At 39.9% G+C, this 19,191-nt stretch overlaps 1 protein-coding gene across 1 annotated transcript; it reads right to left on the reverse strand.

The window, feature by feature from the left end:
- Positions 1 to 10,436: 10,436 nt before the first annotated feature.
- On the reverse strand, positions 10,437 to 11,390 carry LOC105878852 (olfactory receptor 1P1). Its single transcript, XM_012778642.2, has one exon. It carries the CDS (start codon positions 11,388 to 11,390, stop codon positions 10,437 to 10,439), a length of 954 nt encoding a protein of 317 aa, XP_012634096.2.
- Positions 11,391 to 19,191: the final 7,801 nt, after the last annotated feature.

Below are 19,191 nucleotides of genomic sequence, written 5' to 3' on the forward strand. Positions count from 1 at the left end.
GAATCTGATCTAGAGAATAATGGGGGGAGAAGAGCTGGGAACTTCTTAGATTGGTTGGTCAGAAACGGTTCTGAAAAAGAGACATTTAAGCTGACCCCAGAAAGCTGAACGGTGTCACCTACTCAGAGAATTGGGAAAAGACCTTTCCAGAGTGAGGGAACAGCATGTGCAAGATATAAAAGTGAAAAACGAGCTCCGTGCAACTCGGGGATAAAAGACAGTGGTGGTGTTTTGTGAGCAAGGCTGTGACGCAGATTGAAGTAGAGGCAGATTAACCCAGTGAGTCATTCTGCTTTTATTCTAATTGCAATGATAAGTCATTGAAGTATTTTAAGCAGGGCAGTGAAATGGTTCAAACAGGTTGAACGAAGATCACTCTGGTTGATCTTTGGGGAGAAGCTTTGGAGACAGACAGGAGCAGGGTCAGGAGACCAGTGGCCCAGGCAAGAGGGTAGAGCTGCTTGAACGACGATGGGGGCAGGAAAGATGGGGAAATAAATTATCTCACTATAGCTGGAGGTGAAATCATGAAGATTCCATGGTGGACTGGAGATAAAAGAAAGGGTAAGATCAAGAATGGCCCCCATCTCCTTCTCAGGGACTTGGGGAGGGTACGCAATGGGTTAACATGGGGAAGGGTTTGAGCAGGGAGAGGGCAAGCAGGTGTTTACATATATACGAAGTTCTGTACAGGGATATAAATTTGGGAGCATAAACAAGATACCTAGCATCAGATGAGGTCATCTACACAAGGAGAGAGAAAAGAAAGTTCTAAGGAATAACTCCATTCCTTCAGACTATCTTCCAACCCTCTACTAGAGAAATTAATTTCCTCATAGAAGTCTTGTGTGTTCTTAGCTAAGTTTACTCCTACTTCATACTTTTGTGGATGACATCATATTTTTATTGTATTTCCAAGTGGTTATCACTGAAGTCAAAGAGGCTGTTTACTTTTACAAGATGATCTTGTATCAAAAATCTTGATGAACTCTTTTAATTCTAATAGTTTGCTTTTTCCCTGTGTAGATAATCATATATTTTAATAATGAAAATTGTATCCCTTCTATTTAAATCTCTGTTCTGCTCATTTCTTTTGTTTTTTCTTATAGTGCTACCCAGAAACTCTAGTGTCATGCTGGACAGTAGCAGTGAGGGGAACATCATTGGCTTCTTTCCAAACTTAAAGAGATTGTGAGTCAAATTCTCCAGCCAGTGTTTTCTCTAGGTTCCCAAATTAAAGAAGTTCAGTTCTTTTTCTAATTTTCTTATAGTGTTTCTCATAAACAAACATTTACTATAATCCAATGGCTTTTCTACACATTGACTGGGATAATAGTATTGAGTTTTCAGAATCACTCATTCCTCTCCATGTCCCTGGGACCCAGCCCAGGGCTTGGGACCCAGAAGACATGAGTGTTTGCCTGTTGGGAGATGAGTTGGTTGAGGGTCTAGCAAGGTTTTGCTCCTCCATGCTCCTCAGCTCAGGTAATAATCACAAAGAAACCACTCACAGCCCAAGAAGTTTGCTCAGTAAGTAACTTTGGATTTCTGGAGTTCCTTGAATGGTGGCCCTCAGAGAAAGTGGCCTCAGAGCTCCTCAGAGCAGCATGTCGTTGGATAGAACTGACCTATGCTCAGGCTTCCCTGAAACAGACTTCCTGGCCCCAGGACGGTAAGTCTCTCAAGGCCAGGCAGAGAAACAAAGGAGCCATCATGATGTCTTCGAACATTCATTGGCAAATACATTTGCAGAGTATGTCTGCATTTCTGTGGACACTTACAGGAGAAAAGTCAAGGAAAATCTCGTGGTCCTTGCCTTCAATCAAGCATTTCAGGCCATCACTCTTAATCTACAGACTTTTACTGACACCTAACGGGGTCTATGTCTGTCCTGGGGACTGAGGGCACAGAGCTATGTAGGCATGGCAGAAGCTCAGTTTCCTGGTCTAGTAGGATGTAACCTTGTGCGAAGGGCAAATAACAAGACGTCTCAGCCTGGTTTCTCTTGGAGCCCAGAGACAGGACCTGGCTCCCTGGAGCCACCCAGGGAAACGAGGAATCAGGCTGGGCCGTTGCGTTTAGGAGCATCCCACCAGGATCAGTCATCAGGCTGCCTCAATGCTCTCATGTATTCCCTCTCTAATGAGGCTCCGGGGAGGTTCTGCTTCCTCTAACTTCCAGGTGTCCTGACTCAAATGCTAAATTAATCTCTAGGGAAAGTGTGCAACCCAATCAAGCCCACTTAGCGAGCAAAAGTTTGGATTATTCTAAACGTCTGGAGTCCCTCAGCAGCAAGTTGCTGTTACCTCTGAGTCTTTCTGCATCCCAGACACGGGGCTCCACGAGGAGAGCAAACATATGGGCGGAAAAATGGGTGGTTCCTGTTGTTGTGATTTTTGTTTTCTTGGGTGCTGAGCGGAGTGAGTCATTATCTCAGCTCATGACACATTGCCACCGTCGGTGCTGGCAAGGGTTCTCCTTGTCTTTTCTTTGCTCCTTCTTCATTCCCTTTCTCTCCTCCAACACAGGCAGCCACTTCAACCTATACATGTGTCCTTGGAACGTACATATACTGGTGTGCATCGTCTGTGTTTTGTGTACATAAATAGTATTATGCTGCAGAGCCCATTGTGTTTCTTACTTTTTGCATTGACACCATAGTTTCTGTGATCCATTTTCCTTGCTGTATGGACACTCTTCTCCCTGATTTTTTCATTTCTTTCCAATCCATTCTCTACATGCAACCAGGGTAATTTTCTTAACCACTTTGGGACCGCGCTCACCGGCCACGAAACCTTGTCCACAGCCGGCACTCATAGTCCGCGCGATAGTCTGTGCTGTGCATTGACAACGAATCTGTTTTGCTCCTGTGTGATGAGGAAAGCTTTAAAGCACTGAAAGCTTGTTTTACTTTACAGGCGGCTTTAGGAAAATAACTATAATAACTCCTACTAAGGACTCGTTAAAAGGTCACAGATTCGTAGGAACTTATTAGCTGAACGTACACGCTGCAACTGCAGAGATAAAAGTAAAAGCTTTTGGCTGTTGACTAAAGTTGACGCTTGGTTGTGCACCTTCATATCACGGCTGTAGGCTAAAGTTGACGCTGGGCTGTACGCGTTCATCTGTGGCTGTCAACTACAGTCGAGGCTGGTACCAAAGTGGTTAAAGTCTACATTGAAGCTCTCACTTGCCTGCTTAAATCATTTCAAGAACTTCCCATCACACTTAGAAAAAAAAAAAAAATGTAAAACCGCCTACAAGACCTTGAAGGTCTGACTCCTGCGGACATCTACGACTGCAACCGGTATCATTCTCTTCCCCTTTTTCCATATTGGCTTCATCCATATTGGCTTTAGTGCAGCTCTCTGGATTCACAAAGTTCTTTCTCATCTCAGGGCTTTTGCCTTTGCTTTTCTCCCTCCCTGTGAGCTCTTCCCTCAACTATTTGAATGACTTTTCTTAGCCTTGGAGCCTCATCGTAACAGTGTAAATTGGTACAACCATTTTGGAGAGATGTTGGCAATGCGAGTCACCTTGCATCTGACTCCCTAGAAGCAGAGCCACTGGCAGGCGCTGGGAAAGTGGGTTTCTGAAGGAATGCCCTCAGAAGAAGAAGAGGGAGGTAAGCAGGAATGGGGACTCAGCACATTCACTTCTCCCTGGTCTTGAAAGGAGCTCTGGAGCCTGAATTGCACCCACTGAGTCCGTCCCATCTAGAGGCAAGGAGCCAGCCTTGTGGACCTAGTGTCAGTCAGTATTTGGCTGCTGGCTGCCCCCTTACCTCCCAGGGCAGTAGGAGATGGAAGGGTTTTAACCTTCCTGGTGAGAAAAGAGGCAGTTATGAACCATGAACAGCCAACACAGCAGCTGGGGGTGGGTGGTTAGTAAAAGTTAAGATACACATAGCCTTTCTCCCAACCATTCAGTCTTAGCTATTTGTCCTAGAGAACCTTCATGTGTGTGCCCAAAGAGATATGTACAAGAAAGGTCATTTCAGCATTGTTTAAAATAGTTTTAAAAATCTAGAAATAAACTAAATGTCATTCAATAGGAGAATGGATAAGCAAATTGTGGTATACACTTATTATATCAGTAAAATTAATGAACTTGAATACGAGTATCAGCGTGGATAAATCTCCAGAACATAATTTTAGTGAAAAAAGCAAATTTAAGAATAATACATGCTAGATGATACCATTGGAATAGAATTTTAAAACCTGAAAAACAGTGCTAAATGTTTTCATTTAGTGCACAACTTTCAAGTAGAATTATACCATTGGATCCAGCAATCCAACTACTGGGCATCTACCCAAAAGAACAGAGGACAATCTACAAAAAAGACGCCTGCACTCGAATGTTTATAGCAGCCCAATTCATAATTGCAAAGATGTGGAAACAACCCAAGTGGCCATCAACACATGAGTGGATTAATAAAATGTGGTATATGTATATACCATGGAGTACTATTCAGCTCTAAGAAACAATGGTGATAAAGCACATCTTGTATTTTCCTGGGTAGAGCTGGAACCCATACAACTAAGTGAAGTATCCCAAGAATGGAAAAACAAGCACCACATATACTCACCAGCAAATTGGTATTAGCACCTAAGTGGGCACATAAGAATTACATTTATTGGGTATTGGGCAGGTGGGAGGGGGAGGAGGGGACGGGTATATACATACATAATGAGTGAGATGTGCACCATCTGGGGGATGGTCACGCTTGAAGCTCAGACTTGTGGGGGGAGGGAGGACAAGGGCATTATACACAACCTTAAAATTTGTACCCCCGTAATATGCTGCATAAAAAAATACAGTCACTTAAAAAAAAAAAAGAATGACAAACACAAAGTGGATGATAGTAGTTACCCCTGGGGAAGCAGAAACTAGGATGGAATTAGGAGTTTAGAAGGTGTCTCAACTGTAACTTCAATGCAAAAACACACACACATACACTATAGCAACATTTTAAGATTTACTAAAACTGAATATTAGATACATAAGTGATTGTTTTTACTCCATATATTGGTTTGTGTATTTGTAATAGCCATACTTTCAAAAATTACAGAAAAAAGCTATCTGTGTGGCTGTTACACCTAGAGTGACGCTTCTTTTACATAACAGTCCACTGGATGTGTCCACCAGTCTTTATTTGTCCATCCACCCATGTGATGAACACCTAACTCCCCACTGCCACGAACAATGCTTTGAACAGCCTAGTGCATGTCTTTCTGTGGATGTGAGATATTTCCTCTGAGGTATATACCCAGGTGTGGGATTGCTAGGTAATAGGAGATGGATGGATGGATGGATGGATGGATGGATGGATGGATGGATGGATGGATGGATGGATGGATGGGTGTATGGATGGATGAATGTGTGGATACATGGATGGATGGATGGATAGATGGATGCATGGATGCATGGATGGATTGATGGATAGATGTATGGATAGATATAGATATATTTAATTTTATTAAGTATTGATAGGTTGCCCCCTGATTGCCTCTACTACTTTACACCATCACAGTACATGATGTTTCACCAACACTTGGTATCATCAGATTCTCTAATGTTCTCATTGGTATAAAAAGCATTTCACTACTTTCTTAATTATGAGTGAGATTTAATATCTCTACATATCTTGTTAACAATTTGGAGTATTTCTTGCTGACATTCCTTTCCATATACTTTACCCATATTTTTTTTTCAAAATATTAAGGAAGTACAAATGTTTTAGCTGCCTTTTTGATGAAAAGTCTTTTTTTTTCCTTTGGGTAAATACTCAATAATGGGATTGCTGGATCGAATGGTAGGTCTACTTTAAGTTCTTTGAGGAATCTCCATACTATGCTCCATAGAGGTTGTACTAATTTGCAGTCCCGCCAACAGTGTATAAGTGTTCCCTTCTCTCTGTATCCATCCCAGCATTTATTGTTTTGGGACTTTTTAATAAAAGCCATTCTAACTGTGATAAGGTGGTATCTCATTGTGGTTTAATTTGTATTTCCTTGATGATTAGTGATGTTGAGCATTTTTTCATGTTTTTAGCCATTTGTCTTTCTTTGAGAAGCTTCTGTTCATGTCTTTTGCCCACTTTTTAATAGGATTGTTTGGAGTTTTTTTCTTCATGATTTTCTTGAGCTCTTTGTAAGTTCTGGTTATTAGTTTTTTATCAGATGTGTAGCTTGTGAATATTTTCTTCCATTCTGTAGTTTGTCTTTTTGCTCTGCCAAACATTTCCTAAGCTTTTTAGTTTAATCATTTCCCATTTATTTTGTTGTTGCCAGGATTGCCATTGGGGTCTTCTTCATAAATTCATTTCCTAGCTGATATCTAGAAGATCTTTTCCTACATTTCCTCTAGAATTCCTATGATCTCATGCCTTGGATCTAAGTCTTTTATCCATCTTGAATTAATTTTTGTTAATGGTGAAAGGTAGGTGTTCTGTTTCATTCTACTGCATGTGGCTATCCAATTTTCCCAGCACCACTTATTGAATAGGGATTTTTTTCCCAAGAACATTGTTGTATGCTTTGTCAAAGATCAGTTGGTTATAGGTAGATGGTTTTATATCTGGATTATTTGTTCCATTAGTCTATGTCTCTATTTTTGCAACAATACCATGCTGTTTTGGTTAATATAGCCTTGGAATATAGTTTGAAGTCAGTTAATGCGATGCCTCCAGATTTGTTCTTTTTGCTTAAGATTGCTTTGACTATTTGCACTCTTTTCTGATTCCAAATGAAGCGTAGAATTATTTTTTCTATATCTGTGAAGTATGATTTTGGTAATTTGATGGCAATTGCATTGAATTTGTAAATCAATTTGGGTAGTATGGAGATTTTAACAATGTTGATTCTACCTATCCATGAGCATGATATGTTTTTCCATTTGTTTGTATCCGCTGCTATTCCCTTTCTCAGAGTTTCTCCTTGTAGAGATCTTTCACCTCCTTGGTTAAGTATATTGCTTGTATTTTATTTTCTTTGTAGCTATTGTGAATGGTATTGAGTCTTTGATTTGACTCTTGGCTTGACTGTTAGTGTATATAGAAATGCTACTGATTTATGTACATTGATTTTGCATCCTAGGCTTTTCGGTATTTATTTATCAATTCCAAAAGACTCTTGGTGGAATCTTGGAAGTTTTCTACAAGATCATATTGTCAGTGAAGAGTAGTAGTTTGACCTCCTCTTTCCTGATTTTGATACCCTTTATTTCTTTCCCTTGCCTGACTTCTCTGGCTAGTACTTCTAGTACTACATTGAATAGAAGTGATGACAGTGATGACATCCTTATCTTGTTCCAGTTCTTAGGGGGAATGCTTTAAACTTTTCCCCATTCAATACGATGTTGGCTGTGGGTTTGTCATACATGGTTTTTAAAATTCTGAGATATTTTCTTTTTATGCCTACTTTGTTGAGAGTTTTTTATCATGAAAGGGGGCTGAATTTTGTCAAATGCTTTTTCTGCATCTATTGAGATGATCATATTGTCTTTGTTTTTGCTTTTGTTTATGTAGTAATCACATTTATTGAGTTACATACATTGGACCATCCTTGCATCCCTGGGATGAAACTCTCTTGGTCCTGGTGGATTATTTTTTTGATGTGTTGTTGAACTCAGTTTTCTAATATTTTATTGAGGATCTTTGCATTTATATTCATAAAGGATATTGGTCTGTAGTTTTTTGTTGCTGTTTTTGTGTCCTTTCCTAGCTATGGTATCAAGGTGATAATGGCTTCATAGAATGAGTTGGAGAGGATTCCATCTTTCTCAATATTATGGAATAATTTCTGTATTATGGGTACCAGGTCTTCTTTGTAGGTCTGATAGAATTGTAGGTCTGATAGAGTTTGGCTTAATCTCTGAGATAGTGGGTGACACTAATGAGTAAGAATCAGCCATGCCCTATTTGACTCAGTTGGTAGATGCTATAATGACCTATAGAGTTGTTCTTCCTGTCAGTGGTTGATTCTTACAGGATAGAGCCAACTGCTGAGATGTTCTTCTGTGCCTATGATAAGCTCGAGTCCCTCAGGGGGAGCACTTGAAGGCCCCAGGCTCCCAGGGGGTTGCTTTATCTCCACCACAGCAGAAGTGGGTGAAGGGGCGAGGCTGCGCATGGTTAGGTTGTGCAAGCCTGAAAGGCTTTACAAAGCTTTGGCAAGGCTCAGAGTTTGTTTCCCCAACCGCTAGGGGAAGCTGTTGGGAGGAAGGTTGAGGCTCACTCTCCAAACCAGGAAGGCTGCTTGTGAGGAAGAGGCTACAATTCCCTAACTGGCTGTCAGGAGCGAGCTCTGCCCCTCTTGTGTTATCCTTGCCCTCAGACACCTGCCTGTGCTGCACTCAGTCACTATGGTGCTTCAGGCTGAGATCATCCCTGCGGGAGGACCCACCCTAGTCTGACAGCATGGCTTTCCCGTTGGGGGGTTGAGCGCTTCCCCAGATCACAGCATCTCAGACCCGACAGTATCTCCCATCAGCTCCACCCACATGGGCTCCCTTGCCTCCTGAGTTGAGCTCCCAAAACTTCCCCCCTTTCCCTCAGCAACCTGCTGAAGACCTGGGGGACAGGATCTGGCCTGGGTGTCTCACCTGCTGGCGGTGTCTCCATGAAACACTGGCAGGCAGGGAGCTCCCAGATCGGGCACCCCGGGTCCACTGCAGGTCCTCAAGGGGAAAAATAATAAATTAAATTTATCTATAGTGTTTTTGAGTGTATCTCTTTGTATAGATTTTTTTAGTGGGTTGCTCTAGGCATTACATTATATATACATAACATCGCATTCTATTGTTTTCATCATTTTACCAGTTCAAGTGAAGTGCAGAAAACTTACCTCCCTTTAATCCACTAAAATAGGAATCCACTAAAATAGAAACTATTACCCCTTGACCATCTTGTGCTCCTCATGCAGTAGGCCAACAGGAAAAGATATGAGTTACTTTTCTAACTAGGATAATTGATATTGTTTACTGTGAACACATATGGTTGCTACTATGCAATTGGGACAGGAAATAACATGTCTTAAACCTAGGGCATTCATTTGGATATGCCATGAATTTCCCTATTACTTCTATGAAGAGTAATAAAGCTAATGTACATTTCAGTCACCACAATACAAAAAGAACAGAATAACTAAGAACTCAAAACTTTCATGGATGAAGGTCTAAATCATTCTACCAGGCATCAACACAAACCTGCTGAAGCGATAGCCTAGGGGAGGGAAATCTAGAATGGGTAGCAGAGAATGGAGAGAATGATCTTTAGTTGTAGCCTTGGGACAACCTATGGTATTAGGGACTGTATCTTGTTCCCCTACACTTTTCCTTAAATCTTTCCAGCTCATAATTGGCCAGAACCTTACAGGTAATTCTGAATTACGGGATGCATACCCACCCTATTTGGAAAGTAGTGAGACTGAATTCATTTTAACAATGATAATCAACGGAGGTGCCATATTATGGGATGGGAGCTGGATAAAATGGAAAGAAATAAATGGATCTGAGTAACATAGGCATGAATTATATTGAACACAAATCTTGTGCACCTCCTGAGCTTCTCTTGACTATGTCCTTCTTTCTGAAGGCCACCTGCCCCCTGACCAACTTACTACCACTGACTGCCTCGTCCCTGTTGGGGACAGGGAAGGGATTCTACTTAGCACAAGGAAGCAAAAATATGTGTGTGCTCCATCCCCATCTTAGCCAAAAGCCCCAAGGTGGCTGTAATACCAGCTATAGCCCCAGACCAGCATGGGCTATCAGCAGATACACACACATAACACTCATAATCAGCCAAGGAAGAAGGTTCGAGAATAGCTACACACTAGTTTCCATGATATTTAAACTAAATTTTTTTATTATATCTTCTCATTGCAAACTGTTCATAAATCCTTTTACTAAAAAGAGCATAGATCACTCCTGTGATATTGTTGAGAGCCTTCTTTCAATAGCTTCAAATATTTTTGATTCATAACCTTGAGGCAATAATTGTATAATTTCCTATTTTTACAGGAAAAAAATATACTTGTTTGCTTAAAGTTGTAAACTCTTTGCCATCTGGAATTGATTTATTTGCTAATATTATTATCATTAACCCACTTTTCATGACCTCACTGATCAAGTTTTGATAAGCTAGCATAAAGGGCTGCACATACTTTTAGAATTACGAACATTGCAGAAGTCATTCCTCCTTGTGAAAAGTTATGAATAAGTAAAATAAATGAGCACATAGCAGCTCTTTAGAGGTTGATGCATGAAGCCAAAGCTTGACTTTCCTCAACAATACCAAACTCTTGTTGGGGAGTCAGGGAGGAGAGTGGTGATAGGACACATGTTGGATTCAGAAATGAGACACCTGAAGTGGAAATTTCTGTGAAGGCTCTCATTGGAGGAGATGGAGGACACCTTCAGGTTCTCTGCAGAAGTCACTGGCCCCATGAGAAGGAGGCTTTGCCCCTGAGAAGTCTGACCAGGGCACACTTCATGTCCTTGTTCCGCAGGCTGTAAATGAAGGGGTTCAGCAGGGGAGTCACCACTGTGTACATGACAGCAGCCGCCGTATCCTCCTCTACTGAGTTGGCGGAAGACGATGATGGGCACAGATAAGCCCTGATCACTGTCCCAAAGAACAGGGCAACAACAGCCAGGTGAGAGCCACAGGTAGAGAAGGCCTTGCGCCTTCCCTGGGCGGAGGGGACTCTGAGGATGGCTGAAACGATGAGGGTGTAAGAGACCAGGATGAGCATAAAGGGGATTAAAATGACTGCTCCCCCCAGGAAGAGGAGCACAAGTTCATTGACCTGGGTGTCAGAGCAAGACACCTTCATCAGGGGGCCCAGATCACAGAAGAAGTCAGGAATGACCTTCCTGGAGCAGAAGGAGAGCCGGAATATGAGGAAGGTGTGCGTCATGGCAACGAGACTTGTGAGGGTCCAGCAGACTGTCACCATGAGGATGCAGCGCCGGAGGCTCATGATCATGGTGTAGTGCAGCGGGTGGCAAATAGCCACATAGCGGTCATAGGCCATCGTGGCCAGGAGAAAGATGTCCATGTCCCCAAAAGTCAAGAAGAAGTAGAGCTGAGCCAGGCATCCTGCATAGGAGATGGACCTGCTCTGGGTCTGGATGTTCACCAGGGCCTTGGGCACGGTGGTGGAGGTGAACAGGATGTCTGCACACGACAGGCTGGCGAGGAAGAAGTACATGGGGGTGTGGAGACGTGTGTCAGTGCCAATGGCCAGGACGATGAGCAGGTTCCCAGCCACGGTGACCACGTACATCCACAGGAACAGGAGGAAGAGGACGTGCTGCTGCTCTGGCCGCTCCGAGAGTCCCCAGAGGAGGAACTCAACGATGCTGGTCTGATTCCCCCCTTCCATGTGCCCAGGGGTCAGAGAAAGGGATCTCAAGTGAGTCCCATTAAAGTCTTGTAAAAATATTTCACTTTAGGTGATTGGTGAACATGCCGTTCTCTGAACCCTGGGGAAGAAGAAAGAATGAGAATGAATCTGTCTTACATGTGTATTACATGTGCACTGTGAATTGTTATTGAAATTCACTAAATACGCTATTCTAGAAAGTGTGGAAGACACAGTCTAAGATAATTAAAATGGATTTCTTCTTTGATTTCTCTACACTCTTTTCCATCCCAGATTTCTTTAGCTGTACTTTCTTTGTCTTTAGCTTGACTATGCAAGGAGTCAAGATGCTTTCATTCATTCATTCCACAGATATTGAGTACCAACTCTGGACCTGGTATCATGCCAGGTAAATAAGGCAGTGATAATCCTTCACCTCCAATAATGTTCAACTTAATGAGATGGACATAATTATCTCTACTAAAACCTTATCAGAAAGTATCTCAAGAATGGAAAAACCAGCACCACATGTACTCACCAGCAAATTGGTATTAACAGATCAACACCTAAGTGGACATATAGGAATAACGTTTATTGGGCATCCGGAGGGTGGAAGGGGGGAGGAGGGGATGGGTATATACAACCACAACGAGTAAGATGTACAACGTTTGGGGGATGGACATGCTTGAAGCTCTTACTCAAGGGGGAAGGGGGGCATGGGCAATATAAGTAACCTTAACACTTGTACCCTCATAATAACGCTAAAAAAAACCTTATCAGATTTTGATTTTGATTCCTCCCAGAAGGATTCTGATTCCTTCCTTTATTCAACTGCCTTCAAACCACTCTCAGACCCCAGACTGTACCTGTTTTGATCACTCTCAGACCCCAGACTGTACCTGTTTTGATTCATTGTTCCCAAAAATTGATACTCTAAAGATTCAATTTCTTATTATCCATTCCTCCAGAAACCAGTTCAACATGCGAACAACTATTTAGTGAAGAGCCACTGAGCACAGCTTACTCTCCAAGCTGGCAGTGAAACAGCAAAGCAGAAATCACAATCTCTATTCCCTAGAATCTGAAAAACCCGTCAGATGTACACACACATGCACACACACGTACACATACACACACACACAGAATTTCTGACACAGGCAGACTGAGGCACAATAGGAAGACTTCCTGGACCACAGGCATAGTTCAGGATTTCACCAAATAGACCTGAGCGGTATATTGAGGCAAACACTTGAGCAAAGACCAGCAGGAGGGATGCCCTCGGAGACCAGAGCAGGAGCTTTTGGTGTGAGGTGGAGGAGAGGCAGCAGGCTGACAAAAATTGGGAAAGGGAACTAAGAGTCAAATTGGGGAAAGTTTTGAATGGGAAGTAAAGCATTTGGAACTTCTATTTGTTATGAGCAGCCACTAAAACCGTGTGAGCAGGGAGTGATGTCAGGGCCTGAATAAGCCCAAAATCATGAAATTCCTGCTCCCCTCTCACGTGTGGAACCAACTGAGCATTAGACATGGGGTCACTCAGTCAAACTGAGGCAGAAATGACCTTCATTACTAAAAAATACTGGCCTGGAGAATGTGTCTCGGCTGTGTTTGCTAAGTAAGCCTTTTTATACTCTTCTGAAATTAAATATATATTTTTTCCCTTCCATAGGCTAACTTGGACAGTCACAGGCCTCTCCCACAGAGGAAGAGCCTGTCCCTATAAAAAGTAACACTTGGAAGAACAGAGCAGGATGGTGTTTCCTGAAGGAGACCAGATATTTGAAAAGAAGGGAGAAGCTGAAACTCCAAACTCAGCAGTCAGATCAGCCACTCCAGGTAGGACTGAAGGAAGCCAGAGAGCCAGAGCCATTGGTCTGACAAGAGAAGCCTTCATAAGGGAAGGAACGTTCAGGAGCAGGGAGGAGCTGTCCGCTAAAAAGTGAGGCAACTGTCTGTGGATGACTTCTCTTTCCATCTCTGGCTGGTATTAATAAAATTCCACATATTTCCACACAGATGTCACCTACGACATAAAATATCACTGGTCATTCTATAAGAGAAAGGTTATCCCTGCACCAAACCTCCTCGATATTTTGCCTACAGATTTTTTTCTGTCAACACCTGAACATTTCTGTGTCCCTATCATGTCCACAGATTTATAGATATACTTTGACTTCCCTACAGCAGCTGCAATAATGTCTTCAATATAGAAGGACTTAAAGAAATGTTATTTAAGTGATTAAAGTTTCTGTTTCCTTTTCTTCTTTCTTAACGGTTTATCTTCCTTTCCCGAATCTAGTCTTCTAGATGGTTGAGGATATTAGAATATAGATTCAAACATGAGTCTAAGTCAGTTTAGATCAGTTCAGTTTTACAGACATGTCTCCATCTTCCCACCCACTGTACATGCATCTTGCCTGTCTCTTTACTGCAGAGAAAGAGTACAATCTGCATGTTTTATCTACATAAATGCCCTTGGGCTGGTGAAGTGTTAACTGTTGGTTGATGGTGATGGCTTTGAGGATTCAGGGAACGGGAAAAGTTCTAAAACTTGATTGTATCAAATATCAGATAAAACTTTCAGAGGCTCTTGTTATCCTTTCAAAAGATGCAGAAGTACATACCTGTGAAGGAAGAATAAAAGGGATGCAAAAGTAACTAAGTTCATAAAAGGATGCAGTGGAACTCTTTATATTTGAATTACTTGTTTAAGACTCAGCAATGATTGTTCAGATCCTAATTTTCCCATTTCTCTACTACGAACCATGCAAAGTGACAAGTGGAGGGAATACAAATCCAGAAATGTATACTTTCAGTAAAACCAGGAGACAGACATCCCACAATTAAAAAAGAAAAAGAAACTTTGAAATGAATGGAAGAAAACAGCAGGATCAATGTGGGAAGCCAAGGCCAAGCAGCAAGGTAGGTGAGCACAGCATGGGGAGTGTCAGACTCTGCAAATTCTCATTCCACATTCATCCTAGAGAGAGAGGGCCTTAGCCTGAGTATGATTGCTGTGCACGGTCTGGAGAAACAGGGCAAGACACAATGCTGGACCAGAGGAAGCGCAAAAGTGAGGAAACTGAACAGAGAAGCATCAGACAACAAAGCTGCATCCGTCACCATAGCAACAGAAGAAGGAGTCCTTGAACTGAGAATGTGGGCAAGTTACCCTAATCTGGCTAAATCCATGGTACGGAAAAAGGCAGATTGTTTAAATGTGAATTGTAACTAGTAATAATGGCTATATTGCTGGACCTATATAGAAATCTCATAAAAAAGAAAGAAAGCTCTCAAAATTCAAGCTTTTTACCAAAAAACTCACTAGGAAATTGACTCTATTGAGAAAAAGCCAACAAACATGTTACATCCTCAAGAATTTTCAAAATCCAAAAACAATTATATTTGTGAAATAATATTACAAAAGAGAAATAAACTCAGAGAAGATATGCCCAAACCACAACAAAATGGGAAATAGGTCTGGAAAGAAATTGAAGAAAAAGTCATTTCTTCAATGAAGACTGAATTACGAAGATTTCAAAGAAGAATGGATAATATAGAAATCATTATAAGGGACCCAAAAGGTAGAAATCAGAAAAGCAAAAGAAGTAAAAATAAAGAATGAGGTAAAGGAGTTAGAGAGAAAGAAATGGGTACAGAAGAGTAACCAGGGAGATTCAGGATAATGTAGGCAGAGCCCCCAAAGAAAGACACTAAACTTTGGAACACAAGAATATTTAAGTTTATAATTTAAATAATCTTTCCAGAAATAAAAGAAGACCTCACTCGACATATTGAAAGGTATATGTTATGCCTTGGAAAACTGATATAAAATAGTTAATTCTAAAAAATATCTAAGTAAAATTATTAGACCTTCAAAGTAAATGAAGAATTCTTGGTAACCAGTTCCTCCTCCCCCACCAAAAAACAAGAAAAAAATCAGGTTGGCAGAAGTCTTCATAGCAACATTCAGTGCCAGAAAATAATAAAAGAACACCTATAAGAAACTCAGAAACATAAAGGTGAGCCAAGTATTTTATACCAGCCAATCTGCACTTTAAGTATTAAGGACTACCAGGCAAAGAGTTTTGAACATAAAAAAAACTCAGGGATTATTGTTCCTGTAGCTTGTTCCTGGGGAATCTATTAGAAAGATAAGCTTCAGTTGAACAGGAAAAGGTTAGAATAATCTCAGCAAAAAGACTAGTGAAAAGCATTGACTATTTGCTATGGAACTAAGACCAGCATATGGGGCTAAAGGTGACAGAGTAATATATAAATGTAATATATGCTAATAATATAAAAATAACTAACTAGTAAGTGGGAGAAGGAGGAAGATAGTAGGAAGTATAGTAAGTTTCTGATTATGTCTTAGGAGCACTTAGAAGAAAAGAAATATCATATTAAGCAGATAAATCAAATAGTAGAAGCTTAAGCTTATTTAAGAGGCAAAGATAAAATAAAAAAGAATACTACTGATAAAATAATGATATTGGATGGTGAAGAGAGACGGATAGGAGGGGAGAAGAAACGTTGCAAGTTAATTTTATTATTGTTTACAATAAGGAATCAACGATGCTATCTAAAGAAAGAGGAATCTAACAGTATTAGATTAAGGTATTAGCATAATGGAAAACTTCTTGTGATCAGAGAGAGAAAATTACATAGGGACATAAAGTAATGTGGCAGACCTAGGCCTAACATATCAGTCATGTTAATAAATGTAAATGAGCTTAGTGCACCTTTTAAAAGAAAAAAATTTTAAATTGACTCACAAAGCAAAACCCAACTCTATTTTGTATAGAACAGAAATACCTAAAAGAAAGTAATTCTGAGTGGTTGAAAACGAAATGATGGGCAAAGACCTAGGAGGCTAATGTGAATAGAAGAACAGGATCTTTATATCAAAAAGACAGAATTTAGGACAAAAAGCATTAAACAATATGAGGGCTACTTTATAAAAATAAAACCTGGCCAGGCTCAGTGGGCCTGTAATCCCAGCACTTTGGGAGGCAGAAGTGGGAGAGGATCACTTGAGGCCAGAAGTTCAAGACCAGGTTGGCCAACATAGTGAGACCCTGCCTCTACAAACAATTTAATAATGAGTGAGGGTGTGGTGGTGCATGCCTGTAGTCCCAGCTGCTCTGGAGGCTGAGGCAGGAGGATCCCTTGAGCCCAAGAGTTCAAGGCTGCAGCGAGCTATGATGGATTCTACCTGGACAACAGAGCAAGATCAAAAAATACAAATAAAATAAAATAAATAAAAATTTTGAAAACCTACATTTACAATTCATTTATAAAAAACATAATATCTATAATATCTGAGTGCTAAATAAATCAGCAGAAATTTTCTTGAAGTGGAAACGATAGAAAATATAAGAAAAAAAGAAATGTATTAATATAAAGAGACTTAAATAAATTTTTGGCAGTCCAAGGCAGATCAAGTGATGAAAAAGTAAAGATAGAGAATACTAAACAAAATAAGAAGATATGTATGTGAATATATGTGTGTATACACATGTGTGATTGTGTATGTATCACTGTTCCAATATAATAATGAAGACAATTGACTTTTAATTTCCTATAGAACATATTTTTGAAAAGTATATAAAGCCACAGACAAAACCTCAAATAAATTCCAAAAGTAGCAATATTTCATCTAACGATCTCTGACAAAAATGCAATAAAAATTAAGTATAGAAATTACAGAAATTAATAACAAAATAAAAAACCAAAAGGGGCCTCCCAACCTGGAAAAAATGTTTAAATATCTTTATTAAATAACTCTTGGGGCCAAAGGAGATATAAAAAATTTCAGAATTTTTGGACAATAGTAACAATAATAATAATACTGCATATCAGAATCTATGATATGTATTTACTAATAGCACAGTAATCAAAAGAAAATTCACTGCCTGAAGTACATGAATAACATCAAGAATATTAAGCATCTAACACAAAAAAGGACAACAAAAATAAACTGGAGGAAAGCAGGAAGAAGGAAAAATATTTAAAGCAAAAATTAAGTTAGAAATAAAAAAACAAAATAAAATAAAAAATCAGAAAAAAAATAGTTCTCTGGTTTCTTCAACAAATGTTTTGGGACACCTGGATATTCACATGTGAAAGAATGAATTGGAACCTCTACCAGATCATATACAAAATTAACTCAAAATGGATCAAAGGCCTAACTGTAAGAGCTAAAATTATAAAAGCCTTAAAAGAAAATATAGGCATAAATCTTCATGACCTTGAATAAGACAATAGTTTCTTAGATATAACACATTGCACACACAACAAAATGAAAAGTAGATAAATTGCACGTTATCAAAACCTCAAATATTTGTGCTTCAAAGGATAAGAAAGTAAGAAGACAGCTCACAGAAGAGGAGAAAATTTTTGCAGATCATATATCTGATAAGGAGTTTTTATCTAGAATATATAAAAAACAATTACAACTCAATAATAAAAAGACAACTAACAATGGTATATTTTAGGAATTTGTCCACATGTGAGTTTTTTCTTAGCAACCTGAAACAATATAAGGGGTTGCATATTTCTTTGAAAGGGTCTATATAATCATTTTCTAGAAAGTGTAAGTATCTGTACTAATAAAACAACTATGAAATAAATTGTTTCACCTGCAGAAAAAGAAAAAAATGATACCCTTCACATCTTCTAGGATGGCTAGAGTCAACAAGTCAGGTAACAGCAAGCGTTGTCAAGGATGTGAAGAAATTGGAACTCTCGAATACTGCTGGTAGGAATGTAAAATGGTGCACCTCATTGGAAAAGAGTTTGGAAGTTCCTCAAAAGGCTAAACATAAATTACCATACAACCCAGAAATTTCATCCCTAGGTACATCCAAGAGAAGTAAAAACATGCATCCACACAAAAACTTGCACACAGATGTTGGTAGCAGCATTATTCATAATAGACAAAAAAGCTGAACCACCCCAAATTCCCATCAGCTGGTGAATGAATAAATAAAATGTGGCTTATCTATGCAATGGAATAGTATTTGACAACAAAAAGAATGAAGTACGGATGCAGGCTTCAGCATGTATGAACCTTGAAACCACACTAAGTGAAAGAAGCCAGCCACAAAGGATCACATATGATATAATTCCTTTTATACAAAAAATTCAAACTAGGCAAATCTATAGAGACAGAAAGTAGATTAGTGTTTGCTGGGAGAGATAGACAAGTGGGGCGTGGAGGTTTCTTTTGGGGGTGATGAAATACTCTAAATTTGATTGTAGTGATTGTCGCACAACTCTGTGGATATACTAAAAGCCATTGAACTGTATACTTTGAATGGGTGAATTGTATAGTATGTGAATTATATCTCAATAAAACTGTTAAAACTGTTTTTAAAAATAGTTCTTTGAAAAAAATCAACAAAAGACATAAGCCATTTGCTAACCTAATCAAGGAGAGAGAGAGAGAAATTAGAGAGAGAGAGAGAAAGAGAGAACACAAATAGAAAAAAAAATAAGAAATGATAAGGAACATACAAACTGAAAAAGGAACATTTTTTAAATCACAAGGCTACTTTGCATAAGTCCATAAAAAGAAGTATATAATAATACTAGAAGAACTGCATGCAATGTACCAAGAATGCAATGTACAATGTCCTAAATCCCCTCAAGGGTCACTGGAGATAGACTTTGCGATTGTCCTGTGCTGAGCGAGTAAACTGAGGCTTAAAGAGGCGGAGTGAGTTGGTCCAAGGTCACACACTGGTACCGTGTGCTCTGGAAAGAAAGATGGCCATGCACAGCCTACATTTGCATCCAAATAGCTTCCTCCTGGCCAGCT

Source organism: Microcebus murinus, chromosome 18 (genome assembly GCF_040939455.1).
Source record: "Microcebus murinus isolate Inina chromosome 18, M.murinus_Inina_mat1.0, whole genome shotgun sequence".
Taxonomy (NCBI): domain Eukaryota; kingdom Metazoa; phylum Chordata; class Mammalia; order Primates; family Cheirogaleidae; genus Microcebus; species Microcebus murinus.